We start from the raw sequence: 15468 nt of genomic DNA on the forward strand, positions 1-15468 counted from the left end.
CTTTGCTTGTGTTGAGTATTTATTCAGGGAAATGACAGAGTGTTAATCAGAAGCACTATTAAACCCTCCCTCAAATGCGTTTTAGTTAAGATGTGTTCTCTTCCAAACGTCTTATATTATTTCATCTAAATAACTGTCCAGGGCCAACAAATGGGAAAATTGAACAATATATTTTTCTAAGGGGCGAAGATTAGAGAAAAGTCTGGAAAACCAAAACAAATGGAAATATGTTTGATGTTTCCTCTCATTAATCTTCTCAATCAGTAAAAGCAAGATTTACTACCTGACTATGTTCATAAAAATAGCTCCCATTGCCAACAAAAGTCAAATGACTTTGCTTGTGTTGCCAGATTCATCACCATTTCCCTTTGAACACAAACTAATGAGGAAAAAACGGATTCTTGGAATGTGACTTTTCCAAATAACAGTAGTTAGCTATATTGCTGACGTAAGCTAGCTAGTTAGCTTCACGGCTGGTTATTGATAGCTTGTTAGACGGACACAACAACATATTAAAGGTTGGAAACCAGTAGTAGCTTCTCACCTGGTACGTTAACAAAGTGTAAAAAGAATAGGAGACATTTAATGAGAGAGACAGAAGAAGATAGACTCGTGTTTTCAAAGTAGGCCTGAATAAAGCTACCGCAACCAGATTGCTGTCTTTATCCAAAAGAATTATAAATCTGCCTCTAAAAGCTAACTTATTTACACGTTATATCCTCCATTTTTTGGTTTTATAAGCCGTTATATGGCAGACTTTTTATTGGCTAGTAATATATACATTTAAAGGGGAAACTGTAATTGTTGTGCTAACAGAAAATAATAGAGCAATAAAAGGGATTTTCGCTCTTGGGTAATCCTGTGGCTGAATGTAATGCCATATTTGGTTTGCCAGCTTACATGTAGACAATATAACTGTTGATGTAGGTTCTGTTAGGAACAATAGCCTATATGTTTAATGCAACATGGGATTTGCACAGGACATTAAAAGTGTTATTCTACACGTTCATGATTTCAAGTCCATGCACTAATATGCACTCCTGTTTAGTTGCTTTCACCGACTTGTACAAGTTAAATCTTAATGTAACTCTGTAGGGGAGACAAGGAGTCGCAGTCTCTCCAATCAGTGAAGAGGAAGTGGAATAAATACAGTTAATTAAAGTAAATGATTGAACAAAATACGGGTCATAATGAAGGAAAGCAGCTCTGTTCTCCTGCAGCTCCTCGTTAGTAAATTACATCCCATGACACACAGTCCTTCACCTCTGAAATATGAACCGAGTGCCAAATTAAATATGCATTTTTAATAAGAGGGGAACATGATTACATCCACGTGTTAAATGAGAGCATGAGGGGGGAGGAAATCAGAGAGAGAGAGAGAGAGAGAGAGAGAGAGAGAGAGAGAGAGAGAGAGAGAGAGAGAGAGAGAGAGAGAGAGAGAGAGAGAGAGAGAGAGATTCATGGCCTGCAGTCTGTGAGAGAGTGAGAGAAAAAAGAGAATTCATCTTTATTTTAATATTTAAACACGGCTCTTTGGGAGTTCCCCCCTCACACACACACACACACACACACACACACACACACACACACACACACACACACACACACACACACACACACTGACTGGGTTTCTGAGGTTTTTTTTGACTGAGGGTTCCTATAGAAACCACAAAAAGCAGACTGCCAAACGCCTCAACATTTCTACCTTCTTCTCGAACGATCAAACTGCATTTTGGAGCAGCGTCTTTTCTTCTGCTCCTCAAAGCAGTTTTTTATCCAATCAGCGCAGAGTGGACTTCTTTTACAGTAAATGATTCCCAAAACAACCTAAAGCCATATCTCTGCTTTAATGAATGCATGACAAATAGCTCTATGATCTTTGTTTATTCCATCATTTAAAAGGGCCCTCAAACGCCTCCATTGGACTACTTTACCGGAATTTGGTGACATCACTATGTACCACCAGGCTGTGGTTTCAGACAGAGGGTGAAAAGAGGTGCTGCAGCACAGGCAGTATGAGAAACATAAAGAGCTTTGTGAACATTAAAGCATGGAGACATGTCAGAATGCGTAGATATGTACGCTGGTGTTCAGAGGATGCGTCTTTAGGATACTAACATTCATGATATTTTTCTGGCACATTAAATATTATTTTAGCTTCATGATGAAGTCTCTGCAGCCATGCTCGCAGCTCTGTGAAGCTGCACTCTGAGATATCTGCCCTCACAAGCATTTCATTTGGTGTTCAGCATTAATGCTTACTTTGCTCTGAGCATTGAGGAATTACATTTAAATATTCAGCAGCAACGTATCTGTCCAGAAACAGTGTCTGCTCTGCATAATCCACCGGGCACTCTGCAAACTGCTTTCATTGGAAATCATTATTTATTTTCTAATGAACAGATAGTGTTTAGGCTTAATGATGTTTGTGTAATGTGCAGACTTTGTGAAGACGGTTTAACGCAGTGTTAGAGGAAGTGCTCAGAGTAATACTCAGGTAAAGGTCCTGCAATAAAAATGGTACTTAAGAAAAGTATAATCAAACAAAAGTAAGTAAATTCAGAAAAAGATTATAATCACAAACAATATTCAGAATAAATTAGGAATCATGACTTAATGTGTTTAAGCATAGTATTTGTTTTCTGTTTTGTTTTAACAAAACATCTTATCTTGTAAACTCTCGGGTTTTTCATGCAAAAAAATACATTTTAAAGAAAGAAGGTAAGAACTGCTGTTTTTCCATCTTAATTGTAGTGAAGTAGAAGCATCACATTGCATGAAAAGAAGTGCTTTAAATGTGCACTTGATTAGAATACTTGAGTAGATGTACTTCCCTCCCCTGCTCTCTGCAGGAGGCTGCAGCCGGTTCTTTCTCCTCGCTGCATGCTTTTTGTATTCAGGACAAAATGTGTTGTGATTAATTTTCCTTTGGCTCCGACCAAATTGGCCATCTGGCTTACAATAAGCCGCAGTGTGTGTGGGAGTCGGCCTATTGACCCGCTTCATTGTTCCCTATCTGTCACCCGAGGGCCGAATATCACCTGTATATGGGTCAAGGACAATGTGTTTTATTTTATGAGTAAAACTAAATATTTTTATGCAAATGTAAGACTGATATAAGAACCTGCTGAAGAACGCTTCTCCCTGGTTCAATTTCTCCATGTGATTTAGTATTATTGCAGAAAATAATCTCAACATTTATTGGTCTTACATGTTTGGTTCAGCAGGATAATCTTCACTTATTAATACCACTTTATGATTTCTGAAGTAAAAAGCTAACGTTATGAACTACAGCACGGTCACATGACTTCACATCACCACCGCTAAGCTAAAGGAGGCTAATGTTGGGCTATAAAGGAACTACAGCACGGTCACATGACTTCACGTCACCACCGCTAAGCTAAAGGTGGCTAATGTTGGGCTATAAAGGAACTACAGCACGGTCACATGACTTCACGTCACCACCGCTAAGCTAAAGGTGGCTAATGTTGGGCTATAAAGGAACTACAGCAGGCCACATGACTTCACGTCTCCACCGCTAAGCTAAAGGCGGCTAATGTTGGGCTATAAAGGAACTACAGCACGGTCACATGACTTCACGTCACCACCGCTAAGCTAAAGGCAGCTAATGTTGGGCTATAAAGGAACTACAGCACGGTCACATGACTTCACGTCACCACCGCTAAGCTAAAGGAGGCTAATGTTGGGCTATAAAGGAACTACAGCACGGTCACATGACTTCACGTCACCACCGCTAAGCTAAAGGAGGCTAATGTTGGGCTATAAAGGAACTACAGCACGGTCACATGACTTCACGTCACCACCGCTAAGCTAAAGGAGGCTAATGTTGGGCTATAAAGGAACTACAGCACGGTCACATGAATTCACGCCACCACCGCTAAGCTAAAGGTGGCTAATGTTGGGCTATAAAGGAACTACAGCACGGTCACATGACTTCACGTCACCACCGCTAAGCTAAAGGAGGCTAATGTTGGGCTATAAAGGAACTACAGCACGGTCACATGACTTCACATCACCACCGCTAAGCTAAAGGAGGCTAATGTTGGGCTATAAAGGAACTACAGCACGGTCACATGACTTCACGTCACCACCGCTAAGCTAAAGGTGGCTAATGTTGGGCTATAAAGGAACTACAGCACGGTCACATGACTTCACGTCACCACCGCTAAGCTAAAGGTGGCTAATGTTGGGCTATAAAGGAACTACAGCAGGTCACATGACTTCACGTCTCCACCGCTAAGCTAAAGGCGGCTAATGTTGGGCTATAAAGGAACTACAGCACGGTCACATGACTTCACGTCACCACCGCTAAGCTAAAGGTGGCTAATGTTGGGCTATAAAGGAACTACAGCAGGTCACATGACTTCACGTCTCCACCGCTAAGCTAAAGGCGGCTAATGTTGGGCTATAAAGGAACTACAGCACGGTCACATGACTTCACGTCACCACCGCTAAGCTAAAGGCAGCTAATGTTGGGCTATAAAGGAACTACAGCACGGTCACATGACTTCACGTCACCACCGCTAAGCTAAAGGAGGCTAATGTTGGGCTATAAAGGAACTACAGCACGGTCACATGACTTCACGTCACCACCGCTAAGCTAAAGGAGGCTAATGTTGGGCTATAAAGGAACTACAGCACGGTCACATGACTTCACGTCACCACCGCTAAGCTAAAGGAGGCTAATGTTGGGCTATAAAGGAACTACAGCACGGTCACATGAATTCACGCCACCACCGCTAAGCTAAAGGTAGAATAAAAATCTCTCCACCTTGTGTTAACCCCAGACCTTATTTTAGGACAACAACCAAAAACACCTTCAGAAAAACTATTGGCCTTCGGACCAGGGGACAGGAAGTGCTAAAATGTTGACTCGTTTCATGTTTTAAGTCTCATTCCTGGCTTTCATCCAATACCCAGAGGAAGGCCACTCAGCACACACTGAACACACTGCTGTTAAATCTTCTGTATAAACCACGTCCCCTCCCCCTGACCTGCTGACTCCCCCTCAGGAAAATATCAGTCCACTTGTAAAAGAAATATTAGGTACTAATGGGCCGTGAGATTTACTAACGCACATTAATTTCTCCCTCATTGTTTCCCCAATAGACCCTTTATGAGCTTTCTACTGGACCGCCCCCCTCAAGAGAACATGTGCATTAAGAGATCTCATAATATGACGTCTACATTTGCGTTTACCATTTTGGTGCAGGCAAATAAGTGGGGAAATTACGGTTTTATATTTTATACCGTTTTCCTAAATGTTTGAAGTTATTTCTGTGAGTTTTTGGGGTTTTCTGTTTTTAAAGTTTTTTGATTTTTTAAAATCTTTGCATTGACATGTGGGTCGTCATAGAAAAGCTAAATCTCTCCAAAAAGTTTACATTAACTGTAGTTAATATATATTCCTTTACCAATTTAAATGTCAAACTTAAAGACAGAAAAATCCTTGAGTCAGTTTTTCCCCCGAGGCCATGAAACTGAAACCCTCTGATTCAGCAGAAAAAGCTATATATTATAATTCAGTCAGAAAACCTTTGTGGTAATTTCCTTGAAATGGATGCACTTTATTCACCTTCTCTCTATCATACCTTCCCCCAAAATATACTATAAGTACATCATCAGCATATAAAATAACACTGTTACACACTTTCAGGATTCAACTAGGATCAAATCTACCTTTATGCGTCTCTTGTTTTCACGACGGACCAAATAAACTCATGTTTCAGCTTCACTTCATGCTCCTATCCCTTTATTTCCATGTATCCTCTGCAGAGTAAACAGGTAGAAACGACACAAAGCATAATCTGCTTTACAAATGAGTTTTATTTCTCTGCAGCTTTGTTTTATTTGCTTGTTTACCCCCACATGAGGGTTTTAAAATGTAAATGGTAACCAGGGGAGACACATGGGCTGCAGGCGGACGAACAATGACGACACATGGAGCTTTTTACTCCGTTTGTGCAAAAAAGTCAGAAACAAAGGCAATAAAACCGGCCGCTGGTGGAGAAAAGCTTTTCAACAAGAAAACACCAGCAGTTTGTGATGTTTTAAAACCTATCACAGTAGGGGGGGTTGTGTGTGTGTGTGTGTGTGTGTGTGTGTGTGTGTGTGTGTGTGTGTGTGTGTGTGTGTGTGTGTGTGTGTGTGTGTGTGTGTTTTTGATTGTTATCCTGCAATAAGCTCTATAGCTAACACAAGCTGAAGAGATTTTTATTCTACGACTTAAAATGTGGATTTAAAAAAGGTGGTTGCTAACAAGTGTCTAAAAGAGACGACCAAACGTCATCACGCCCAACATTAGCCTCCTTTAGCTTAGCGGTGGTGACGTGAAATCATGTGACCGTGCTGTAGTTCCTTTATAGCCCAACATTAGCCTCCTTTAGCTTAGCGGTGGTGACGTGAAGTCATGTGACCGTGCTGTAGTTCCTTTATAGCCCAACATTAGCCGCCTTTAGCTTAGCGGTGGTGACGTGAAGTCATGTGACCGTGCTGTAGTTCCTTTATAGCCCAACATTAGCCTCCTTTAGCTTAGCGGTGGTGACGTGAAGTCATGTGACCGTGCTGTAGTTCCTTTATAGCCCAACATTAGCCTCCTTTAGCTTAGCGGTGGTGACGTGAAGTCATGTGACCGTGCTGTAGTTCCTTTATAGCCCAACATTAGCCTCCTTTAGCTTAGCGGTGGTGACGTGAAGTCATGTGACCGTGCTGTAGTTCCTTTATAGCCCAACATTAGCCTCCTTTAGCTTAGCGGTGGTGACGTGAAGTCATGTGACCGTGCTGTAGTTCCTTTATAGCCCAACATTAGCCTCCTTTAGCTTAGCGGTGGTGACGTGAAGTCATGTGACCGTGCTGTAGTTCCTTTATAGCCCAACATTAGCCTCCTTTAGCTTAGCGGTGGTGACGTGAAGTCATGTGACCGTGCTGTAGTTCCTTTATAGCCCAACATTAGCCGCCTTTAGCTTAGCGGTGGTTACGTGAAGTCATGTGACCGTGCTGTAGTTCCTTTATAGCCCAACATTAGCCTCCTTTAGCTTAGCGGTGGTGACGTGAAGTCATGTGACCGTGCTGTAGTTCCTTTATAGCCCAACATTAGCCTCCTTTAGCTTAGCGGTGGTGACGTGAAGTCATGTGACCTTGCTGTAGTTCCTTTATAGCCCAACATTAGCCGCCTTTAGCTTAGCGGTGGTTACGTGAAGTCATGTGACCGTGCTGTAGTTCCTTTATAGCCCAACATTAGCCTCCTTTAGCTTAGCGGTGGTTACGTGAAGTCATGTGACCGTGCTGTAGTTCCTTTATAGCCCAACATTAGCCTCCTTTAGCTTAGCGGTGGTGACGTGAAGTCATGTGACCGTGCTGTAGTTCCTTTATAGCCCAATATTAGCCTCCTTTAGCTTAGCGGTGGTGACGTGAAGTCATGTGACCGTGCTGTAGTTCCTTTATAGCCCAACATTAGCCGCCTTTAGCTTAGCGGGGGTGACGTGAAGTCATGCGACCGTGCTGTAGTTCCTGTATAGCCCAACATTAGCCTCCTTTAGCTTAGCGGTGGAGACGTGAAGTCATGTGACCGTGCTGTAGTTCCTTTATAGCCCAACATTAGCCTCCTTTAGCTTCGCGGTGGTGACGTGAAGTCATGTGACCGTGCTGTAGTTCCTTTATAGCCTACAGTAGCTTTTTAGTTCAGAAATCATAAAGTGTTGTTGACATGTGGAGATTATTCTGCCGAACTAAACGTTTAAGTATCATAAGGGCTGAAATTGTTTTCTGCAATAAGCCAAAATCCCAAGGAGAAATCCCATTGGACCAGGGAGATGCTGCCTTCAGGGGTTTATTTAGGATCCATGCAATCAGTTTTAATGTCCACTTTAAGTTAAATGTTGTGACATGAAATTTACACCATCATTTTTAAGATGTTGCCTCGGTGTACTCAGCGCTGGTAAACACCTCTGGGAACTCTACACACTGGTTTTCTTTATTTGACTCCATGATTTATCGGGTTAAAGGTTAACGGTTTTAGCTGCTGCACTTGGAGCTGTCCATCACGTTACAGGAGGTCAAAATGTGAAATACCTTCCAGAGAAAAACAGAAACAGAAGATCTCTTCACTGGGAGGTGAAAGGTCTGCCAGCAGGACGACTGAAGACGTTCACTGGCCGCTAATTTTAAATACAGACTGTGAGAACCTAGTAAACATTTGCAGTAAAAAGTATTTTCAGTCATGGATTGTGCTTATGTTTGGCGTTGAGGTATTTGTACTTTCACTTCATGCTATTTTAAACTCTTACTCCCCTACAATTCAAAGGGAAAGAGTGTATTTTAGTCCACTACATTCATTTTAAAGCTTCAATGCCTTTCAGGTGATGATTTTGTATAAAAAGCTCGTGATAACTTGACAAATTCAAGATGCTTTACTTGAGTACTTTCTCTTATCTGCTCCCCTGCAATTTAAAGGGAACTATTGCACTTTTATAAATTATAGCCAACAGTTTTTACAAGAACACCTGTTTCTTTCATACTTTAATACAGTTTAGCATATTACCCCTGAACTGTATTCATTTACAGAGTCTTTTTACAGTGCGTTATTGATTCTAAGGATCTGCCTTACATTTATTAAATTCATTCTTTAAGTGTAACCTAAGAGAACCCCATACTTTTATAAATGTTACCAACTTTACTGAATACATCCTCTGGGTTTACATGTTTTAAATGTACTTTGAAACCTCATACTGACCTGCCGTACTGTTCAGTAATATATGAATTAAAAAGATGCTTTCCTAAAACTGCTGAGGACCTCCACCTGCAGGGCTGAGACTCTCTGCTCTGTTTGGCTTCCTTAACTGAAGGGTGTGAGCACTTCCTCTCAGTAACAGTCTCTCTGTGAAACAGCCGTGTAGTTAATGCAATCAGAGGATAATACATGTGAAGTGTGATGGAGAGCCGCTCGTACCACACTTTGATTCGCTGCGTTTGGGAACAATCGGCCACCTGGGTCCCTGCACAATTCCCCCCCTACACACACACACACACACACACACACACACACACTGATATGCCTGAGCGAGGTGTGCCACGGTGATTAATTAACTCGTTATGGCGTCCTGTAGCCATGGAAGCAATCTTTCTTGGGGTCAACGGTAACACGACAGACTCCTTCAGGGCGAACCTGTCACAGCACCATCAATTAAGACCCCCCCTCCAAAAAAAAACCATACAGGGGTCCCATAACCCAATAACACACACACACACACACACACACACACACACACACACACACACACACACACACACACACACACACACACTGCTCCAGCTATAATCTAATCAGCAGAGTCGGGGCAGTGTATCTAATGATGAAAGCCTCCAGCAGAGTGAAGGTCTCCTCTGCTAACGGGAAGAGAAGATTTGTGCTTTTATTTTCAAGATTTCATCGAGACTTTTTTTGTCACATGCACCAAAATATGCTTTGCAATGAAATCCTAAATCCTATGCTATTTCAGATAATGCAACATATAGAAATACAAAGACACTGAATCATGCAAGTTAAATGTTGGAATACGAATATACATGAAGAGTGAAATAAAAATCCAAATCCAGAATCAGGTATTGTGCTGCTGTATACATAAATAAGTGGACTGTAAACACATGTTTTATTCCGACTGAATTCTCAATTTATTCAGCATCTGCTGCGGGGGCTGCAGTCCAAAGGTTCAGGGTGGATTTCATTTAGTAGAGAAATGGGACAGTATTGCTGAGCAAACATTTCAACAATCAGCAGCAGTGTGTACGTATTATGTCCTTAAGCTGGAGATGTGAGCGATAAGTAATCCAAACGGTTCAAATATCTCAAAGTCGCAAATATTCATTTTGGGGGAGTGTGTGGAGAGGAAACATTTGCAGACCATTTACATGCACTAAAACCTGTGACACACTGCAGGAGAGGGAACACCACAACCTGAATCTTAAACCAAAGGACCGTCTTATGTGTAAGTCTCTATTTAATTGCTCCCATCTTGACTTCTGTTTTTCTTGGTCAGCGTCGTTGTCCTTCAAGCTCTTGATTTTAGATATTTGTTTTTGTTTGTTTGGTGCATGTCCTCCTCTCTCTCTGTCCCTCCTCCTCTTCTGTGTTAACCGTTGGTGCTTGACTCTGTCTGGCATCCCTGCAGGGACACACACACACGCACACACACACACACACACACACACACACACACACACACACACACACACACACACACACACACACACACACACACACACACACACACACACACACACACACACACACACACACACGAACAGACAATGTGTGTGTAGCAGGCTGTAGGGTCATGGAGGCTGAGGGTGAACCTGAGTACGAAATCGAGTTGCTGCTGCCAAGATTTATTTAGGATCCTCTCCACATTGGTGTTTTGTGTTAGGATATCTATTGTTGGCTTTTATTGTAGACAGGAAAAGAGACACCCAGGTGGGCTTCGAACCCTGATCCACTGCCATCAGAACTCACCTTTAGTCCACCAACATTTGGCCTCACCAGGTGAGCTGTTGAAGCATCAAATACATCTTTAAACAGGGTGAGGTCGGGGCGGTCACGGGTGTTTTTGGGGAGTGGGTTTCAGAGGGAGGGGGCAGCGACAGAGAAGGCTCTGTCCCCCCAGGTCCGGAGTTTGGTCCTGGGAGGAAGTGAGAGGAGGTTTGAGTCTGACGAGTGGAGGCTGCGGGAAGGAGTGTGGTGCTGGAGCAGGTCTGTGAGGTAGGAGGGGGCCTGGTGATGGAGGGCTTTGTGGGTGAGGAGAAGGATCCTGAGGGACGGGGAGCCAGGGGAGGTTCTGCAGGACAGGGGGGATGTGGTCAAGGGAGCGGGTGTGGGTGAGGAGACGGGCGGCTGAGTTCTGGATGTACTGGAGTTTATTGAGGAGTCTGGATGGTGTACCACAGAGGATGCAGTACTCTAGTCTGGATGGTGTACCACAGAGGATGCTGCTGCAGTACTCTAGTCTGGATGGTGTACCACAGAAGATGCTGCTGCAGCACTCTAGTCTGGATGGTGTACCACAGAGGATGCTGCTGCAGTACTCTAGTCTGGATGGTGTACCACAGAGGATGCTGCTGCAGCACTCTAGTCTGGATGGTGTACCACAGAGGATGCTGCTGCAGCACTCTAGTCTGGATGGTGTACCACAGAGGATGCAGTACTCTAGTCTGGATGGTGTACCACAGAGGATGCAGTACTCTAGTCTGGATGGTGTACCACAGAGGATGCTGCTGCAGCACTCTAGTCTGGATGGTGTACCACAGAGGATGCAGTACTCTAGTCTGGATGGTGTACCACAGAGGATGCAGTACTCTAGTCTGGATGGTGTACCACAGAGGATGCTGCTGCAGTACTCTAGTCTGGATGGGGTACCACAGAGGATGCTGCTGCAGTACTCTAGTCTGGATGGTGTACCACAGAGGATGCTGCTGCAGTACTCTAGTCTGTATGGTGTACCACAGAGGATGCTGTACTCTAGTCTGGATGGAGTACCACAGAGGATGCTGTACTCTAGTCTGGATGGTGTACTACAGAGGATGCAGTACTCTAGTCTGGATGGGGTACCACAGAGGATGCTGCTGCAGTACTCTAGTCTGGATGGTGTACCACAGAGGATGCTGTACTCTAGTCTGGATGGAGTACCACAGAGGATGCTGTACTCTAGTCTGGATGGTGTACCACAGAGGATGCAGTACTCTAGTCTGGATGGTGTACCACAGAGGATGCAGTACTCTAGTCTGGATGGTGTACCACAGAGGATGCAGTACTCTAGTCTGGATGGTGTACCACAGAGGATGCAGTACTCTAGTCTGGATGGTGTACCACAGAGGATGCTGCTGCAGTACTCTAGTCTGGATGGTGTACCACAGAGGATGCTGCTGCAGTAGTTTGTGATTTTAGCCATTTGACAGTTTTTTCTCCAACCCTTATAGAAATGGGGTGTGTTTTGGTTTTAGTAGACATATCGTTCTTATGCTTGTTTCACGCTAAATGATGATAAACACAACATTTAAAAGCGTACCTTTGCATTAATCGTTGTGCAGACTTTATTTTCCCCCAATGATTTATCCTTTATCACATGACTGTTAAGAACGTCTCAGAGACTTAGAAACAGATACATGATTAAATACTTGGATTATTAAACAGAGAAATACTTATTTAATGATAAAATCCAACATTGGAAGACGAAATCCGCTGTGGTAAAAATAATTTGGTTTAATACTACGTTCAGAATTATTCTAAAGATGATAATGCAGAACATCTAAGAAACATTTAAAATAAACGACAACATTTTTCTAAATCCAGTTTTCTGTTTTATACTACTTTCCACCAAACCTAATCCTATTTTAACGGTTCCTTTAACTCACCTTTCGTTTGACAATAATTAGTGTGGGGTTACAAACATGTGCTGCTTCACGACAGGTGTCTCCACTTCCTCCTCTTCCTCCTCCTCTTCCTCCTCTTCACCTGCCACACAGACACATAACATGTTTGAAATTCACGCTTTAAAAATCCCCCCCCCCCCCCCCCCCCCACTGTGCCGGCGCCCCACTCTCCTCGAGAACACATAACTCAAATCTGACTCAGAGCTTCGAGCTTTAGAGACTTCCAGTCAACCTGTCTTTTAAACTTTACTGTAAGAGGAACTTTATTTTGAATTGATTTAAATGCTTTTGTATTTTGTTTAGATCTTTTAATAACATTTTTTAATCTAAATTGTATATTTTAATTTATATTTATTGAGTTTTTATTACATTTTTTATTCTTTATCTTAAAATGAAGATACCAAGAAATCCAATTTCAGTTTGAGGTATGAAGAGGTTAAATTATCCAATATAATACAAAACAAACTGGAGTTCTTTGTTTGTGTTTCAAATTAACAATCTAAATAATCTAAATGATATAAATGATATAAACCACATATGGAGAATACTTTTCTGCAGAATCAGCACCTTCACTTCAGTGATTTGTTCCTTTTACTGAAGTGAAGGCCCTGCATGCTTTACTGACAGAGCAGCAGTGAAGTGTGTCTGCTTAAAATCACGTCTCTCGTACGAGGACAGGTTTCAGAGGGAGTGTTTCCTCCGGTGTAAGAAGGAGATTTGGCTGAAATCCAAACTAAATATTTCTGATATGAAAGAGCAGCTGCTGCTCAACAAGTCCTCACATCCTTTAATAAATACTATGGTCTGAAAATACTCCATTACAAGTAGGACAAATCAGGAGGAGCATTCTGAGCACCTAAAGTAAAATCACTTACTATCACATTAAAGCATCACCAAACTTTACAGTGGTTTTTCTTTGTTTACTTCCGGAACATAGTGACATCACTACGGAACTCTGGCGCTTCTATTGGCTAACGCTCTGACACATTGTACGTGATAGGCTAAGGGGGCGGGACATCTTTAAGCAGTTGACCAATCACAACAGCAGGATATGTGAGACAGTTTTCCTTCAGTAAAGGATCTTTATTTAGTGTCTACTTTTACTGTTTTGATGCTAATATCTGTACTTTCACCCACAACACATACTTCAACTGTTGGTGCTTTAAATATATTTCATCCACTTTTATTTAATATAGATTTTGAAGGCAGGACTTTATTTGTTTGGGGTATTTTGACTTTAATGTTCTTTACTCCGAGTACTTGTTGTAACACAGGAGGGATAAGGCGCGCTTCTTATGTTGACCCAAAGGAAAAAAGCTCGAGTTTGTTTCAGGAGAAACACCTATAAGCTGTACAACACACACACACACACACACACACACACACACACACACACACACACACACACACACACACACACACACACACACACACACACACACACACACACACACACACACACACACACACACACCCCTCACAATGGGAGCCCCCCCCTGCTCCAGACTTTAATTGAGCCTCCTCCCCCTCAGTCTCCTCCGGCTGTAACTTCCCTCCTCTCGTTATTTCGGACTGGATACGACCGGGAACATGTCTCCTCTTCACCTGCAGAAAACTCTTCTTCTTCTTCCTCTCCTCTTCCTCACCCTCCTGCACCACAACGGTGAGTACTAACTGCATGTCATTGAATAAAAACCGACATCTCTTCGATGCATTTGTACTCTAAGCGACAGAAGTTTGAGGGACGGAGTGCAAGACGTTGAGATGTTTGAGAAACACGTGACTTTTCTTGGATGCACAATTGCGTAAAGAAATACAGTTTTTAAGCTAATTCAGCAAAGTTTCTGCGCAGATAAGTGTCTAATCAATTCTCTTCTTCTAATTCGCCTCAGCAGTGCACTTGAACGCTACATTGAGATATCTCTTCTTAAATTCCCAGTAAATAAAACTGATGTTTGTAAGCTAACACAGAACAGTTTCTGCAGCATAGGTGTTCTTTAGTTAATCATTTCCACATATCCCGCCTCAGCAGTGCACCTGAACGCTCCAGTGGGATATCTCATGTTGAATTCTCTCTAAATTGAAACTCATCTGCATTATAGCTGTTATTTGTGTAAGTGTAGCAGTGGTTAACCATTCATAGGTGCCTTTTTAATTACTGTAATTAGCACTAATTAGTGCACGGTGTGTGCACGCGTGTGACGCATGTTTGTATTGTAAAGGCAGGCCACTGTTGGTGGAAGCATTTACTCTACTGCACTTTTGAGGTGCTTTTACTCTACTTGAGTGGCTCCTGCTACTTAATACTTCTGCTCCACTACATTTAAAGTGGAAGTAATGTACGTGTACGTCACTTCATGTAACACACGTATAGTTTATTATGCTCATAAGAGGTCAAGGTGAAATGTATTGAATCCGGGGAAATTCATGAGAAACCTGGTATTTATTTCAATATAAAATCAGTGTAAAAAGCGCCTTCTTTAGCAGCTGGTGATGAACACATTAATGCAAGAATACTTATTATTTAATAACATATCTTTCTGAAATTGGCTATTGTAGTTTTTGTACTACAAGTTCCTTTCACTTGTAATAGATTACTTCTTCGCTGTGACATTACTACTTTAATTGGAGTGAAATATCAGAGTACTTGGTGCCCACAGAGTCTGGGTAGCTTATTAAAGATTCAACAAGGACTGTTTCTTTTAAACATCTGAAGAAACCTCAAACCACAGCACTTATTGCAGATGTTTCTGCAGTACACGGCCACTTATTCATCAGGAAAATAACAAACCAGTGAGAGGAGAGGCTGTTTTCAGCTGTGGTGGAAAGTTAATACATTTACTGTGCTTAAGGACGACTTTGAGGTACTTCAGTATTTCCATGTAATGGCACTCTACTCTGAAATAATGTACTTTACACTTCACTACATTTATTCCCCAGCTTTAGTTACTTTACAAATTCAGATTTTAGCTGAAGAACAGTTTATGAAATATGAGGTGTTATAATTTAAGGACCTTTTATTTGCTT

The 15468-nt window shown here is 42.2% G+C and overlaps 1 protein-coding gene across 2 annotated transcripts in view; it reads left to right on the forward strand.

Moving 5' to 3' along the window:
* The first annotated feature begins 13995 nt into the window (after positions 1 to 13995).
* Positions 13996 to 15468, forward strand: part of mcama (melanoma cell adhesion molecule a) — a 46319-nt gene continuing 44846 nt past the window's right edge. For both annotated transcript variants that reach the window (XM_063896232.1, XM_063896233.1), the window contains exon 1: positions 13996 to 14104. In XM_063896232.1, the coding sequence (XP_063752302.1) occupies positions 14032 to 14104 (73 nt within the window). In that variant the 5' untranslated portion in view covers positions 13996 to 14031. The remainder of the gene's footprint in view (positions 14105 to 15468) is intronic.

This window comes from Eleginops maclovinus, chromosome 11 (assembly GCF_036324505.1).
Source record: "Eleginops maclovinus isolate JMC-PN-2008 ecotype Puerto Natales chromosome 11, JC_Emac_rtc_rv5, whole genome shotgun sequence".
Lineage (NCBI taxonomy): Eukaryota > Metazoa > Chordata > Actinopteri > Perciformes > Eleginopidae > Eleginops > Eleginops maclovinus.